This window comes from Salmo trutta, chromosome 7 (assembly GCF_901001165.1).
Source record: "Salmo trutta chromosome 7, fSalTru1.1, whole genome shotgun sequence".
NCBI classification, from domain to species: Eukaryota; Metazoa; Chordata; class Actinopteri; order Salmoniformes; family Salmonidae; genus Salmo; species Salmo trutta.
The window spans coordinates 42,366,080-42,382,638 of NC_042963.1; the positions used below are offsets into that span (position 1 = coordinate 42,366,080).

The window sequence follows — 16,559 nt, forward strand, 5'->3', positions numbered from 1 at the left end:
TAACCGTTCCTCTGGATCCCTTTCATCTTACAGCTCAGTCTTTTCTAGTGCCCAGTCAGTCACATTCTGCACATGCCTTTCACAGAGCCGCTCTGTGAAACTTTCTTTCAGCTTCATTCCATTCACACTAGTCCCCTGCCAAAAACGCAGACAAGAGTCTTTACCCCATGCCAACTTCAAACCCCAACTGCTTCAAACTGCACCAGATCATCCAGCTCAGACAACATAACTCATTTTTTGTCTGAAAAAGTGGTTTTATCATGAGAAAGACAGCAGTGGGGAACTTACCAATGTCAGTGCATCCCACAAGCAGGATCAAGCTGTCCATTTTCCTTTCACTTCAACAATGTGTGCAGCAACGGTAGTCAAGCAAGAGCGATCTGCGAGAGCAAGCCGTGGCACTGATGCCGTTGTACATACACAAGCATTGTCCTCCTGCCTAAGTCCCTCCCTCTTGTAGTGACTCTCTGTGACACAGCTACAGCAACACAGCTCTGCACTAACGCAACGCAACATAAACTCTCACACCACACAACAACGCCACAGAAGCGAAATTCCTCACTCACATAACATATTGACTGTGCAAAAATATTGCTATTATAATGCACTACAATTTGAGCTGCAATACAAAAGCACTTTATGTATGAACGAACCTATACAGTAGCAGCACAAACGTAACATAATATCTCAGACACAATATGAGCCACAACTGAAAGAAACACTGATAATTACAACTCAATTAAACAACAACAGAAATGAATAGTGGAAACTCTATTCAAGCATTTCATTTTTTTTAATAATAATATACTGCTCAAAAAAATAAAGGGATGTAACGCCCTGGCCATAGAGAGGGGTTTTTGTTCTTTATTTTGGTTAGGCCAGGGTGTTACATTGGGTGGGCGTTCTATGTTCATTTTTCTATGTTTCTGTTTAGAGTTTTTCCTGACAGGACTGTTTGGCTGTCGTTTTTGTTTATTTTTGTAAGTGTTCTCTTTTCATTAAAATTCTAATGATGAACACATCCTCCGTTGCACCTTGGTCTAATTCTGACGACGGCCGTTACAAGGGAACACTTAAACAACACAATGTAACTCCAAGTCAATCACACTTCTGTGAAATCAAACTGTCCACTTAGGAAGCAACACTGATTGACAATATATATAGCAGGCCGTAGGAGGGCAACAACCCAGCAGCAGGACCACTACCTCCGCCTTTGTGCAAGGAGGAGCAGGAGGAGCACTGCCAGAGCCCTGCAAAATGACCTCCAGCAGGCCACAAATGTGCATGTGTCTGCTCAAATGGTCAGAAACAGACTTCATGAGGGTGGTATGAGGGCCCGATGTCCACAGGTGGGGGTTGTGCTTACAGCCCAACACCGTGCAGGACGTTTGGCATTTGCCAGAGAACACCAAGATTGGCAAATTCGCCACTGGCGCCTGTGCTCTTCACAGATGAAAGCAGGTTCACACTGAGCACATGTGACAGACGTGACAGAGTCTGGAGACGCCGTGGGGAACATTCTGCTGCCTGCAACATCCTCCAGCATGACCGGTTTGGCACTGGGTCAGTCATGGTGTGGGGTGGCATTTCTTTGGGGGGCCGCACAGCCCTCCATGTGCTCGCCAGAGGTAGCCTGACTGCCATTAGGTACCGAGATGAGATCCTCAGACCCCTTGTGAGACCATATGCTGGTGCGGTTGGCCCTGGGTTCCTCCTAATGCAAGACAATGCTAGACCTCATGTGGCTGGAGTGTGTCAGCAGTTCCTGCAAGAGGAAGGCATTGATGCTATGGACTGGCCCGCCCGTTCCCCAGACCTGAATCCAATTGAGCACATCTGGGACATCATGTCTCGCTCCATCCACCAACGCCACGTTGCACCACAGACTGTCCAGGAGTTGGCGGATGCTTTAGTCCAGGTCTGGGAGGAGATCCCTCAGTAGACCATCCGCCACCTCATCAGGAGCATGCCCAGGCGTTGTAGGGAGGTCATACAGGCACTTGGAGGCCACACACACTACTGAGCCTCATTTTGACTTGTTTTAAGGACATTACATCAAAGTTGGATCAGCCTGTAGTGTGGTTTTCCACTTTAATTTTGAGTGTGACTCCAAATCCAGACCTCCATGGGTTGATAAATTGGATTTCCATTGATTTTTTTTGTGTGATTTTGTTGTCAGCACATTCAACTATGTAAAGAAAAAAGTAGTTAGTAAGATTATTTCATTCATTCAGATCTAGGATGTGTTGTTTAAGTGTTCCCTTTCTTTTTTTGAGCAGTGTATATAATTGAAACAATCAAGGGAATGGCAGTAACTTACAGCATTACCGCAACAACTGAGTGATTCCACCAACACAAGCTCCACCCTGCTGTGCTCCAACTATCTGATTTATATGAATATTGATTTTTATTATTGATTAATGTTAATGGGAAACAACTTCTGACATTGATAATTAGTCACATCAATGGCAAGTACTTGCATCCCAGCAGTAGCTTTTCATAAAAGTAAATGTCACTTTTAGACAAACATTTCTTATTTTGTGTTACAATCTGTTGTCGCATTACAGTACAAAGAAAATGTAAAAAGGGCATAACTTACAAGAGAAAAATATAAACGGTAGAACAATTGTTCTTATCTTTTGGAGTGGTACAAAGGTCAGAGCGACTGTGAAACAGGTGGAAACAGGCGTACATTCTACATGCAGAGACAGACTGAACTAAATGTTCACTGCCATAACAACACATGGCTTACAAACCCTGTTATTGCCTGTCTTTATGTTTGCTATCTCATTATCTAGGCCTATTGTGTTCATTTTCTTCCACAATGAAAAGGCTGTTTTACAAAGAGTGGAAGCATTATGGATGGTATTTTTGTGGAGAGGAGGACTTTCAGAAAGCCCCAATGAGAGAGCGCCTCCCACACCCCAGTTGTTGAAGTGGGTAAATGTGGCCCCCAGACTACCTGGTGTCAGGTTACAAACCCTGGACTCCCCTTAACTCCCGATGGAGAGGATTTTACAACTTTCACAGAGTAGTCTGTGATTATGTAAGGTATTCGTATTCCAAAGATCCTCTGTTAGGCCATATTGAGACAGTGAGTCCCGTCTCAAAAACTGTGTGTCCAGAGGAACAATGGAAAAAATCATCACTGACAATGTTGTGGGTATGATATTGACCAACCTAGGGTTGGATGCATAATCCATCCAAACTTTTGCTACTGCCTTAGTTTCATAAATCAAAGCCCTATAAGAGTACCCTTCCAGACAGTACTCAGAATAGTCTAATACAGTACTTACACACTAATGTCCCTTGCCACTAGAGTGCTTCCACAATCATCTATGTATATATTATATTTATGTATATTCTTTATTATTAATTGTATTGTTTTCATTTCACTTTGACCAGCGTTGTTGGAGCTTGAAGCTTATTTACCCTGTAATTACACCCGCAACCCTTTACATGTGACTATTAAACTTCTAATCTAAACTAATTGCTCAAAGAAACGTGTGATGACAAAGATCATGGTCACTGAGGTGACTCATTGATTTTCACCATACATGGTCTTTTAATCTTAAAATGATGGTCAACCTATGTTAGGACAAAGCTAGTGGGCTGCATGAAATGGTATTGGATAGTCTTTATGAGGCACATACATTGCAGTTGTGAATGGATGTTCTGAAATAGTCTGGAGCCTGGATCATTGAACAAAGTCCATGTTCTAAAATGAGTAAGGCTACCTAAGCTCAACCACAGCCACACTGGACAACAGGCAGTCGGGATCTGTCTGTCTCCTAGCAACATGGCAGCACTGAAGGGGCACAGCGGCTCCCAGGGCACCTAAGCCTATGAAAATATCGACAGCACTGTGATAGCTGTCCACCGACTAGCCCTGAGGTGACTGCTCAATCAACCCCAGCCCTAATAGAATACAGATAGGTTCAATCAAAGGGCAGTTTCCATTTGCTAGTGAATATGTCAATATAGAAAATGTTGATAAACAGAATGTTGTAGTCCGGAAATTGCATGATTGCTGTTTCTCTTCTTTCCATTGTCAAGCTTTTACGAATTGTGTAGCCTACATAAATGGTGAATTATACTATGTTATTTTGGTACTCCATTGAGATAGCCGCCCATTAATGACAGTTCAGAGACAAAATGACAGTGTCTAAGGCCAGTGGTCATCACCGCACACAACCTCTCCCCTGTTCATGCGCTTTCCCCTTTCTGCGATGGGGGGAGCCACAGCTTTACATATTAAACTTACTCTCCCTTGAAGGAGACTGCCGTTACAAAACAAATATATTCGAAATCTTTTCCTCGCTTTTCAAGCTAATACAGCTACACTTAACTGTGGTTTTACATAAACTACAAGTTTAAATATAAAGGCTAATTGCTAGCCTATAATAAGAGTTCAATAAGGATATTATTACCTAACTCATCATAACTGGTCCAGGGAGGACAAAAGAAAAGAAACATCCAACAAACAGTGATCACATTTAATTCAGTGTAAATGCCCCTGCACTTAATTTCTTCAACTCTTGAAGACGCGCAACAGAAGAAGCGCACACAATTTTTATGTTGATACCGTAGAAGCGCTTTTGCGAGACCGTTCTGAATTCACTAGCATTCCCTTTAAATGGGGACTGGTCTATCAGTCGAGGTGGTGGTGATGGCCGCGTCGTAAACAAAACAAAGAAACCGGCTAATCAAATGTTCGTATCAATATACTTTAATTTGAGTATAATTACATGTAAACAAATAGGTTGACGGGTATCATAAATGCTTAGTGACAAAACATTTATGATACCCAGGATTTTGTATATTTAAATACGCGGCGTAAGTAGCTAACTGAACACCCCTCCTCGCGCCAAGCTGGTAGCGCCACCCCATCTGTTCAGCTCTTGTGAAATTCTGATTGAAACAGATTGTAGCAAGCACTCTCCGACCTGGGTTGCAATGGCAACTGACTGGATGGAATATCAACAGCAACTTTTGTCCTATTTTTTAAGGAATTAACGAGGTTTTACACTGATACCTTGAGCAAATTATTTCTAATGTGAGAAACAAAGTTATACAATTTAAGTTCCGAAAATGTCCCAGGGATGTACAATTTCTGTGGAAGAGATCCAGTCTTGGTGGGAAGTCCCCGCCATAGCTCATTTCTGTTCGCTGTTCAGGACGGCTTTCAACCTACCAGACTTTGAAATAGAGGTAAAGAAGTTCTCGAAATTACATGTAGATATTTGGGAGATTTTCTTTTCTATTTTTGGACTGCTAAATTTCAATTTCCTTCGTATTTGGCTCATAGAATTCGTTTTGTAGGGCAGTTGAGAACTAGCTAGCTAGCTCACGTTAGCTAGTTAGCTAATCTATTCAGAACTTATCTGTGTTTATCTAACGCTAGCCAAGTTAGCTGCTAACTAGTTAGCTAGTAAGCTACCAGCTAAGACAGAACGTTTGAAAACCAGTTAAGTCCCAGTTGAAATAAACGGTAGTTTAATTTCATGATATAAATACTATTACTTTGTTATAACAAGCAATGCAGTTAACGTCAGCTAACAAGTTAGACCAATGCCATTGGCAATGGTGGTGTGTTGTATTTTGATAGTTCTTGCCAGCCGAAACAGAACCATGTGGTGTGAACCGTTTGTTTTCATTTGGTGAAATCTTCGCTCATGTTTACAGCCATCCAGTCATAGTTAATCGCACGTCTTTGTCCAAATGTTACCTAGCTAATTTACCGTTTTATAGTTTGAAACAAAATGTTAATTATATCACCATAAATAGCTCGAAGTTATAACGTTAGCTAGTTATCTGTAACGTGTAACTTATAATTCATTAGAGCGTTAACGTTAGCTATTATCTTTTATTACTCTCAATTTCAAAATAAATCACACGTGAATAAAGGCTGCTTGCAGTTTTATCTTGCTCCCTTTTGATCCACTGTTGCCATGTTTTTATCAAGTACAGTCAAGTTCATGACGAGAGCTTCGAATTAATTGTCTAGCGTGCTCTGGACGGGGTAGTCAGGGTAACGTTTGCCATTCTGGCATTTTCATTCGCTCGAATGTTTTAACGTTACTATGATGAAGCAGTCGTTCAAATGTTTTTCTGTGAAGCTAAAATAAATTAGTCTCTAGAGTCGGTGCATGGGGGGGCTGGCTAAGCTTCACCTCTAGTTTATAGTAAAGTTGGTATTGTGTTTATATTTTTTTCCGCGAGCGATATCGTGATGCAAACGTCTCGATTCTGTAGAACTCGGGTTTGATCGATCTGCACCGTTTGGTTTTACGCGGGTGCGCGTGAATTATTTTATCAATCTTTAACCGCGTCACTAGACACAGATCACATGTGCTGCCACTGTAGCTGATTTCAATAAACATTTTATTTGATGGATTGCCTAATCCGTGACGCATAACAGTAACGACATCTATGATAATGAGGGTTTAATAGCATATTGGTCCTGCGCAAATGCTCACCATAAACCCACCGATTTGACGTCTTAATCGGGCGTACTCATGGTTGTCCAAGGTCACACTTCTATTGTGCTCTAGTCAATAATAAAGTAGAAGGTAGGCTATATATCTGAATAAATGTTAAAGCTCTTCAATTTTTTGATATTGCCAATCACTTCTACATCTGTAAATATCATTTGAAGTGGTGAAAATGTACCTCCCTCCATTTCAGAAATACTATTGGGATTATGTAAGAGGGAGAGTGTATATACTGAAATCTGTAATTTTGTCACTCTTAATTGCTAGAGGACAATCTCTTGTTTCCCAGTCTATAAAGAATCAAGCTCTCTCTGGTGTAATTATTTTTTATTTTTTTTATTTTCACCTTTATTTAACCAGGTAGGCAAGTTGAGAACAAGTTCTCATTTACAATTGCGACCTGGCCAAGATAAAGCAAAGCAGTTCGACAACATACAACAACACAGAGTTACACATGGAGTAAACAACATACAGTCAATAATACAGTAGAAAAAAATAAGACTATTATGCAATGCAACTATTATGCAATTATGCAATGGATGATGATAATACAAATCTAAGCCTAGACTGATCAAATGTCATTGTCACATCTTCACTGCTGCATGGACCAGGGTAGTATATAGCCTTGGACTACATGATCTCACTCTCAACCGAACCAATATTCATTGCATCACGTTACATAATGTTTAGGGGCTCTGACATTTGGACATTACAGATTGCATTTTTTTTTATTGAACCTCTGTTCAAGCAAGGTTATTCTGAAACCCTTACACAGGTAGGCTATTTATACACTGGCCCAAACGGAACTGAGCTGAAAGGTTGCCAGTTTTCCTCACCATTTGGGACAAACTAAGCCCCATCAGTGAATTGTGGCCCTGGATGATCTTATGTGCTTCATTACATGGCCTGTAATGGCACAGAGCTTAGTGGATGGCTCTGTTGTTCCTCGTTTGGTTTGTGCTTAGCCCTAATGTGTGCTCTTAAATGGCTGTGCTGAAAAAATCAGGTGGCTTGCTTAGTAAATAGCACACAAATCCAGGTCTAAGAGGATCTAGTGTGTCTTTGATGTGGCCTTGCCTGGGAGGTGATCGTATGACCACGCCAGAGTAAATGATCAAGGCCTGTGTCTCACTGGACAGAGAACGGAGGGCCCATGCGCTTTAGGAGATCACCTATTTAGCCTAAATCAACTGTTGCTCAGACCAGACTAGATTTTCCGTTAAGGAGCTTATTCTATTTTGAAGGCTGCATTTTAGCCTTTGGTGCCATTTCTCTGATGCAAGATCTAGTTTTATAATGCTCATTCTAGCTCTGACACCAGGAGGATATGGGGCTGTACAGCTAGGATGTTCTAACCATGTTTAACCTGTTTGGATCAACTCGACAGTTCACAGTAGGTTTGAGGAGAGAGAGAGGTTCCTCTGAATGATTCCTCCTGGGGCTCAGTGAACACTGGTGCTCTGTGTTTAGGCAGAAGGGGGGACTCTTGTCAAACGTTTTTATTTTGCATTCACTCTGCATACCATGAGATACCATGGTTTCACCAAGCAGACCTACAGTGACATGGATTCAGACCACCGTTGTCTCAATAAGTAGTCTAACACACCTCTATTCGGGATTGAAATAGCCTATTTCTCTGAAATTCAATATTGGCCAGTCTCACCAAACTTCTAGAATTTGAATAACATTATTTTATATAGAAGAAGCAACCAGAATGTTTCTTTGAACTCTACCACCAAAAATCTTAGAAGATACTGATTTCCTGTGTTTGTGCTTGTGCTCTGTCTGTGTCTTGGTGGCACTTAGCTCTGTGCAGCGCTATCTGTGAGCATTGAGGTTGGGTTACTTAAGACTTGGGTTGGAGTGATGCTGGAAGTGGCTGTCATTCCCCTGACAGAATGGTATTTCCTCTGGTATCGAGCGCCCAGGTGATTGAGTTGAGCCTGGTCGCAGTGTCAACATTACATGACATTCTCTCCGTCCAGCATTGTGGACACAGCGATGCATGTCTCACTGGACAGACAGGAGGGTCAACATTGTAGCCACTGAGAGCTTCAACCAGCTGTCCCTGACACATTCATTGGGTGTTGTTAATCTTCTATTCTGGTTTTGTCCCCAGGTGTCAGAATTGGCAGATGGGAGGAAAGGGTATGCTAGCCTCTGAGTAATGAACTTCTTGTGTAGAGAGGATATAAAAAACGGTTTTATTTGTTACCAGTGTCATCTCTTCAGAGGAAATTATCAGCATGCGAGAGAGGCAAACATGTAAGGCTTGACTTGAAGAATGTATGTTACGCCTTTTGCTTTAGCTCCGCATGGCTCTAATATCTTGTCTCTTGGTCATAAAGCTCAGTTGGTAGCAAGAGCTCAGGATGGTGGGAATGGTTCAGTGGGCAGAGTTCTCTGTGGCTTTTTTCAGGAGCCCCTTTATGAATGTCACAGAGCCAAACTTTTGTACCATGTGAAACCGCTACCAACTGGATATTAACAAACCCAGTGATCCAGTGGGAAGGTGGTGTTGTCGAGCGGTTCTTTTCTTTTTCGGGCCACGGTTCCGGTGGCTGATAATGGAGATTTTCTTGGCAAGTTCACACAACGGCTCCTTGCGCATTGTTCCCCTGTTACACTTCGCTGTCGCTCCCAGTCTCCACTGGCCGGAGGGAGAGGGACTCTGCAGGAAGAGGCCCCAGCCGACCTGGCCGTCCCCCTGCTTCTTTGTCTCCATGGAGGCACGCTTGATTTCCTGGCAATGTGGCTGTGAAATGAGCCCTGAAATCCCAGAGACTCCAGGCATTCTGAGCCTCCTGGATCCTCCAGAATGTGCCCTCCACCTCCAGTACTGCCAGCCTGAGCCTAACATTCTACTTGAGATATGTGTGTCGTGCTGATGTTTGGTGCAGCGTGTCTGATTCCATACATCTTCATCTGATATCTGGAGAGCGGGAGAGAAATTGGCCTCTTTCTGGGGCCATTTATTAAACTTAAGACAGGCATAATGACCGGGTACTAATATGCATTGAGGGTGAATCAATTTAAGAGCTGGGTTGACGAAGCCAGTCTGCAGGGCTGGATGCGGATGTAATGGAAATCTGGCTGCTGCTATCTGCACTGATGATACACTGAAACGGGTCCTGGTCGCTATGGAGCCAACCTACCTACTGTAGAGAAGATCCCTCAACAATGACCTGGCAGTTCTCAACAAACTGAAATTAACAGGGAACCTAGTATGTTGCTTACTGTCCTGAAGCCATTTGAAAGTATTTCACTCCAATGACTTCCAACTCCTACTTTTAAACCAACTCCCGCCTCCATATTGTACTGATTGCTCATCACGTCCCTGTGAAAGCCAGCCCTCCTCTCGTTCTCAGGGAGTCTCCCCGACCAACTTGGGCTGTGATGTTCAGTGTGCCAGTGCTGAATAGCCTTTATTCATCCAGCCCCCAGAGCGGTGCTACTCCAGCCCTGGCATCACCATGACTAAATCCCAGATGGTGGCTCTTTCTTTGCCTTCCCCCTGGAGGGTGGAGGTGCTGCTGACTGGGTGCTGCTGCCTGCTGCAGCCTGTCTGGACTGGGGGGGCTTCTATTCTTCCCAGGCCTGTGCCTGATTGTAAAAGAAGATTTAGTCCTATTAGATCTGGCAGAGCGGGGAGCTGAGTGAGCAAGGCCTCTTGACTAAAAGCAAATGGATTAGGGAGAAGGATCTATAGTGGTTTGTGATGTTCTCCAAGTTTAGACAGGGCCCTCTGGTACCCGCTAATTCACTATGTGGATTATATGTCAGAGATAGGCAGCACGCTTTAGCTAAATCCTGCTGAGTCTGTGTTGAATTGGGGGCATTGATCTGAAAGGGGCCGTCCTCAGCGGAGCTCCTGGGGTTTTTGGGAGGAAGTGAACGTTGTCTGTGGGATCTGCGCTGTCAATAAAGGAAGGGTCAGTGGGCCATGTTGCAGCCAGCGCAAAGCTGCGTCTTGAAAAGGATCAGTGGTTGCTGCGTTCATCCTGAATATCTTTACCTTTTAACCCTGGCCTGCACAACTCTTTGTCAGCCCCAAAAGGAGAAAGGACCCCCCACACACACAACAACAATGAGCCTTTCATCAGCCCAGTTTGTTTTATAATACTATATCGGCTGACTCCTCCACCCGGAGTTCTCCCTTAGCTCTGCTGCGCTACACACCACACACACTCCCAGCACAACCCTCCACTGCTCATCCTATCAAAGTGTCACACATGCGAACCTCACATGGCCATGTCGGCCTAACTCCAAGCCCAATCCTTTTCACACCCCGTTGTGGATCCCTCATAAATACACACATTCTTAGTCCTTCACATGCACTATGTCTCTCTAACAACCATACCCAGGCACATTGTAAGAGCTGACTCTCCCCTCCCCCAGCTGTGATTGACAAGTGAAGCAGCAGTACATGCATCAGATGGTTTCACATGGGGAGCTGGGGGGTGAGGGGCACATACACTGGGGTTTGTTTCAGCCAACTCTATTGTTGCTGCTCCCCATGGCTCCCTCTCTCTGTCTCCAGTCTGGGGACGGCCTCTACCCTAACTGGTCTGCTCTTTCAAGGGCTCCACTTATTTTGGCTTGTAGAGAAGAACGAACAAAGTAGAGGGTAAATTACTTATGAGCTTCTGAGAATCAGGTCTTGTCTAAGGGGATTCCTTGAAAGCCAGCTAACAACCTAAGGCAAACTAATATGTATTTAGTGCGGCTGGCAGACGTGTTTACATCCCAGTTTCAGTACAGTGTGATGCAACATAACACTTTGAGCAGGTAAGAGCGGGGTGGGAAATATGGTGTTCTGAGCATTGGGGAGAGTGTGTGCAAGGGGAGAGCGTGTGAGGAGGGGGGGCATTAACCAGCGGGAGTGTCACCCCTCAGACTGGGAGAGGGGGGTTACTGTTTGTGTGGGAGGGAGGTGCAGATTGGGTGAGACGTGAGGGACCTGAGGCTCTGAGGCTAAGGGAGGAGGAGATGGTGTATATGGGCTCGAGTGCTTAGAGGGTGTAGTCAGTCTGAAACAAAGACTCAGTCAGATACACCTGTTGAGTCTTAGCAGTTGTTAGTTGGAGTACTTATCGCCTGTTTTGGCTCTTCGAAATGGTTCTGTCAAGCATGCCCTTCTCTGTGAAATTTTTTGAATAGTCAGTGTTCCCCTGTCTTTAGTAGGCAACATAACTTGCATAAGGAACATTTTGCTGTACTGTTGTTTTTAGTTTTTCATTCCCGCTCTCCTGTCTCACCGTTCTGTTGTCTCACTGCTTTTGTCCGTTCTCTGTGCCAAACTCATTTTGCTGCACTTCTAGTCCCACCCCTGCTCTCCCATTTGCCTCGTGGTGTTTTCCCCAGCTCATTGCGCACTGGGGTTATTGCTATCAGGGCTCCTTGGGACGTACATAAACTTAACCATTTTAAATTTCACTGAGGTGACAACAGTTGGACGTTCCAAGGATCCCTCCTCCAACCACCACATTGGTCAAACAGTTTTTTCCTCTGTTGGGCCAGCAGGCTAAATGTTAATGGGCCGTGTGTGTTGGTGTAGGATGTGTGATATGGTTGGGAAATGAGACCACTGGGTTGTCAGCGTAAAGCAGGAAACTCTAGTTCTGAGAGGAAGTGTATGTGTTTACCCGTGTGGCTGTGGAGGAATGAGGCTGCTCGCCTCCCATCTCCTGTGCTTAATGATCCTCACCCAGGGGGCTCTTCTGTCTGCACGGCAGTGAGCTCAGCCCGGGAAGGATCTGTCGAACTTCAGTCTCCCAAGCCCAGCCCCCTCTCTCCCCTCGCCAGCACAGCCAACTGTCACACCTGGCTGACTGGCCGTGACATTGAGACTGCAATGACATTGAGACTGCAATGAAACACAGCCGGCTCTCCTACTTGAGTGATCATGGGAATCAGCAGTTGCTATGTGTGTACCTCCTTGTTTTCCCTATGTGTTGTATGACGCTGTAGATTACCAATGGCAAAGTGGTAGAAGATGGGTCCTTTACTAGGTGCCACCTTTGGCGTCGCCTAATGGGAATCCTGATAAATAAAATCAAGATGATTCACATGTAAACAGTTTTGTCGGGTTGTTGTTTTCAGGGGCCAAATGGAGACCATAACTAGGTAGCACGGAGGCCATCATGTTTTGAATGTGTCAGAACGTGGCCCCAGGCTTTACCAGCAGTAAGTGCGAGATGGGCGGTCCTATCACCAGAGCTCCAACCAACTCACTATGCATCCAGATAGGTGGTATGCAGGCATCCAACTTGTTTATCTATCTTTGGTTCTTCTCAAGGTCAGGTATGAGACTGTATCTCAATGCTCTCCGGAGCGAATGCATGGCACATCCTGAGGATGCGAGGGCGTCTTCCTGTGTTATGGTGTGCCTTGCTACGTGTCGTGTGGGAGGGGAGGATTGAGTGTTGTCAGTTGATGGCTCCTGTAGGAGCCATGTAAGAGGAGGAGTGGGAAGGTAAGTGAGAATAGCTTTCACACAATGAAGGCAGGCCTCCCAACCCCCTCCCTCTAACTGCCTGCTTGAACCCCTCCTGGAGCTGTTAACGGCATTGGCATGGAAAGTATCTGCAGTGAGGCTCTGCAGAGAAGCCAGCCCTGATAACATGGCCTCTATGGGTCTGCTGGAGCTCTGGAGCCATCAGATACAGCCCCAGTGGCAGGACTTATCACACAAGGCCACACATTGTCGTTGGGACACGAGCAGTGATTGGGAAAACTGGGCGCTTTTCTTTTATCTTCAAATGCATCCGCCAGTCTACTCAGACTCTTCGGTTGAGACTGTCTTGTAGAATCACTGACTGAGCATGTGTTCTGTTTTCTCTGTAGCGTGGCCCTATGGTGAATGCTTTAAATGAGCAGTGGCCTTTGACACTGGGCCTCCCTGGCTCTACCTGGGGTATCTGCCGGCCTGCGGAGTGAGGAGCTCTGGGACCTTTGTGCACACATTCAATCAACCTGCTGTGTTAACCTACCAGAGGCTCTGTTTACGTAATCATCAGCAAATGTTTGTGAATCGTGTGGGTGTTTCTTCTCTTGATGCAAGAGGCTCGTGGCTGCAACACACAAACTGAAGTCCATTCCTTTGAATGGGATTGGCCCATCGTTGAGTGAAAATATGTCCTGTGTTAGTCAGAGCCACTGACATTGTGTAACAAAGGACATAATGTCAGTGGCTCTGCTGACTGTAACACAGGACATATTTTCAGTCAACAATGGGCCAATCCCATATTATGGCAGTTTTGACACCAGTGATTTGCTCATGGCAGAGCTTAGGGTTCGGTTCCTCTGCTGTGAGTCATAATGCCAGAAGCCAACCTCTGACCCTGTATTCCAAGTGTGACGCTGCAAGCGACACTTGAGGCATAGCCACAAACACACTCTGATAGTGATCTGGCCAGCTACCCTACCTTAGCAAGCTACAGCAGAGCCATTGACAGTGCTGAAGGGGCTGAACGTGCGCTTTAGAGGATGTGACACACCCTTGACTTGGCATTGACTCACCCTCCAATCATCCTTCAAGTATTTGACTCCCTTGAGGAGTGTTTACCAGGCTGCTTTGTCAAGTTTTAGTTCCTTGGTGATAAGTCTGTCAACCCTCTATCAACCCTTTGATTTGGATTGTTGACAAAGATAGACAGGCATATCTTTGTCTTATCCATGTTCTATCTGTACCATGTGCAGATCATCGGGTTGACCTAGTGTAAGTAGTTCCTTGGGGTGTAGAGCGTGTTTTTGCTGTGTGTTTGATCCCGGCAGTTTGAGCTCCTTGCAGGAGAGCTCCAGCTGCAGTGAGTGTTCCTCATCACGGCCCTTAACACACACTCTGCTTGATTAACGGTGAGCCCACAGAGGGATCTCCGTCACACTGAAGAAAGGGCACACACCCCACACTAATTCCCTTTCCTTTGCCATCTGAGCTGCCGAGTGGCACTTCAAAGGTGGAGCGGGGTGGTGTTAATCCAGGACTGCTCTGCTGGGCTGGGCCCTGGCTCCCTCGGACGGCCCCAGGTTTGAAGTGTGATCAAAGTGCAGTCTGCCACTGATAGATGGGGCCCAGGTGCTGGCTGTCATGGGACCAGGAAGTGCCAGGGAGCGTGACACAGGATCTGTGTCCCCCTGTTGACGGAAGGGGGGGTCAGAACCAAAAGTCCTCATGATAACCTACAGTACACACACGGACACAGACTTACATTCACAACAAGCCTACACACTCATACACTCCCTCTCTCTCTCTTTTCCAAGGCCACACACAGATAAATTTTTGCTATCATACATGTACATACATATATTGTACATGTGCTATCATAACACTGAGCGTAGCTCTTGAAAGAGCCCCATGTTCTAAGACGGAACTAAAATCATAGGCATATCACTGAAGCTAGCTAGATGGGGTAATTCCGTAGTAACAGAATTGCGCTGACTCAGATTTGTTCACTTAAAATTTATGCCAAACAAAAACCATTTACATTAGTCAAAGTTCAACAAAGATACAACTGTATGCACAAGGACTACTTTTAACCATTCACATGGAACATTTTACAAACACACATTTACTGTGAAGTTTGATAACAGAATTTCAGTAAAATCTTTGTCTATGTTTTCCAAAAGCTCAGTTAAATATCTGCTCTGAATTAAGATTCAACGATGTCTGCAGAAAGAATAGGGTGTCTGCTATGACGGGACATATTGACTTTGAAATAATTTATTTTGGTTATTTAACTTGTAAATAAGGATCTTGTTGTGAGTTTTTATTTTCCTGTAATAATGAATACAAATGAGCTCAATTTTAAAAAGTTGTCAGCTATATGACATGGTCATTATTTGAACTGGCTAGCAAGCTACCGTAATGTTAGCTAGCTAGCTAACAAGCTAGAAACTAACCTGAACATTGTTTAGAAAGTTGCTTTTAGTTGCCTGGTTTTAGGGCTGGGCGATATATCGATATAAAAAATATATCGATATATTTTAAATGTGATATGAAATTAGACCATTTCGCATATATCGATATAGTTCAAATTTGCGCTTTGATCCTTGCTCCAAGCAAGCTGCAGACCCGGAGCTCTCTGCGCTGCTCCCCGCGCCCCGCCCCTCCTCTTTCATGCACAGAGGGGGGAGGGGCAGGAACAGACACTTAAACAAACATGGAGGAAGCAACAGCGTCTGCGGAGCGTTTTGAGGAGGAATTGGTTAGTAAAAGAAAAAGCATTGGCTCAGTAATTTGGAGATGGTTCGGAATCAAAGTATCAGATGAGGAACAAAATCACATTATATGTAGGCAGTGCCATAAAGTTACAGCCAGGGGTGGAAGCACTACAAATCTTTTTCACCACCTAAAACAGTGGCACAAACTGCAATACGAAGAGTGTGTGAAACTGCGCGCTGCAGAAGCCCCAGCCGCAAGCCGTCGACAACCCGAAAAAGCTCCCGCCCCGAAACAAAGCTCACTGCAAACTTCATTTTCCCGCAGTGTGCCTAATGTCTACCTCAAGACAGCATTACTGTTTATCAAAGTAAAAAAAGAGGGGGAAAATGTTTATTGAGTTGATAGTCTGTTTCTTGTGCAACTGGTTGAGGCTGTTCAGATAAGAAATTTAGTTAACAAAAAGCAAATGGTAATCTCAGGCTGATGTTTAAAAAACATTTTCTCAAACTGAGCACTTTATTTTGTTCTTTATTTATATATAATTACTGCCCTTACTAGGGTTTGTCATATTTTATTATTTTGTAATGTTCGTTATTTGCATCTGTGGATTTGTTAGAAAGGAGAAGAAATCTGTAATTTGATTTTAATAAGCCATTTAAAGTTGTCAAACTAAAAAAAAAGTTGACTTTTCTCATAAATATATATAATATTTATTTCAGAAAAAGAGGCCTATTTTATAGGCTATTTTTGTTTAAAATGTTTTTGTTTATTTAAATGTGCACCTTACGGAGCTTTGATTTCAAAAAATGTACTCCTGTTGTTATACAGTGTTTATGTTTACATGTTATTGTTATTTGAACAGCTGAGCATTTAATCTGAACCAGGTGAAGAGCCCTGTTTAT

The 16,559-nt window shown here is 44.1% G+C and overlaps 1 protein-coding gene across 2 annotated transcripts in view; it reads left to right on the top strand.

Annotated features, from left to right (window-relative positions):
- Positions 1-4,901: 4,901 nt before the first annotated feature.
- Positions 4,902-16,559, top strand: part of LOC115197431 (cat eye syndrome critical region protein 2) — a 51,807-nt gene continuing 40,149 nt past the window's right edge. For both annotated transcript variants that reach the window (XM_029758940.1, XM_029758941.1), the window contains exon 1: positions 4,902-5,211. In XM_029758940.1, the coding sequence (XP_029614800.1) occupies positions 5,092-5,211 (120 nt within the window). In that variant the 5' untranslated portion in view covers positions 4,902-5,091. The remainder of the gene's footprint in view (positions 5,212-16,559) is intronic.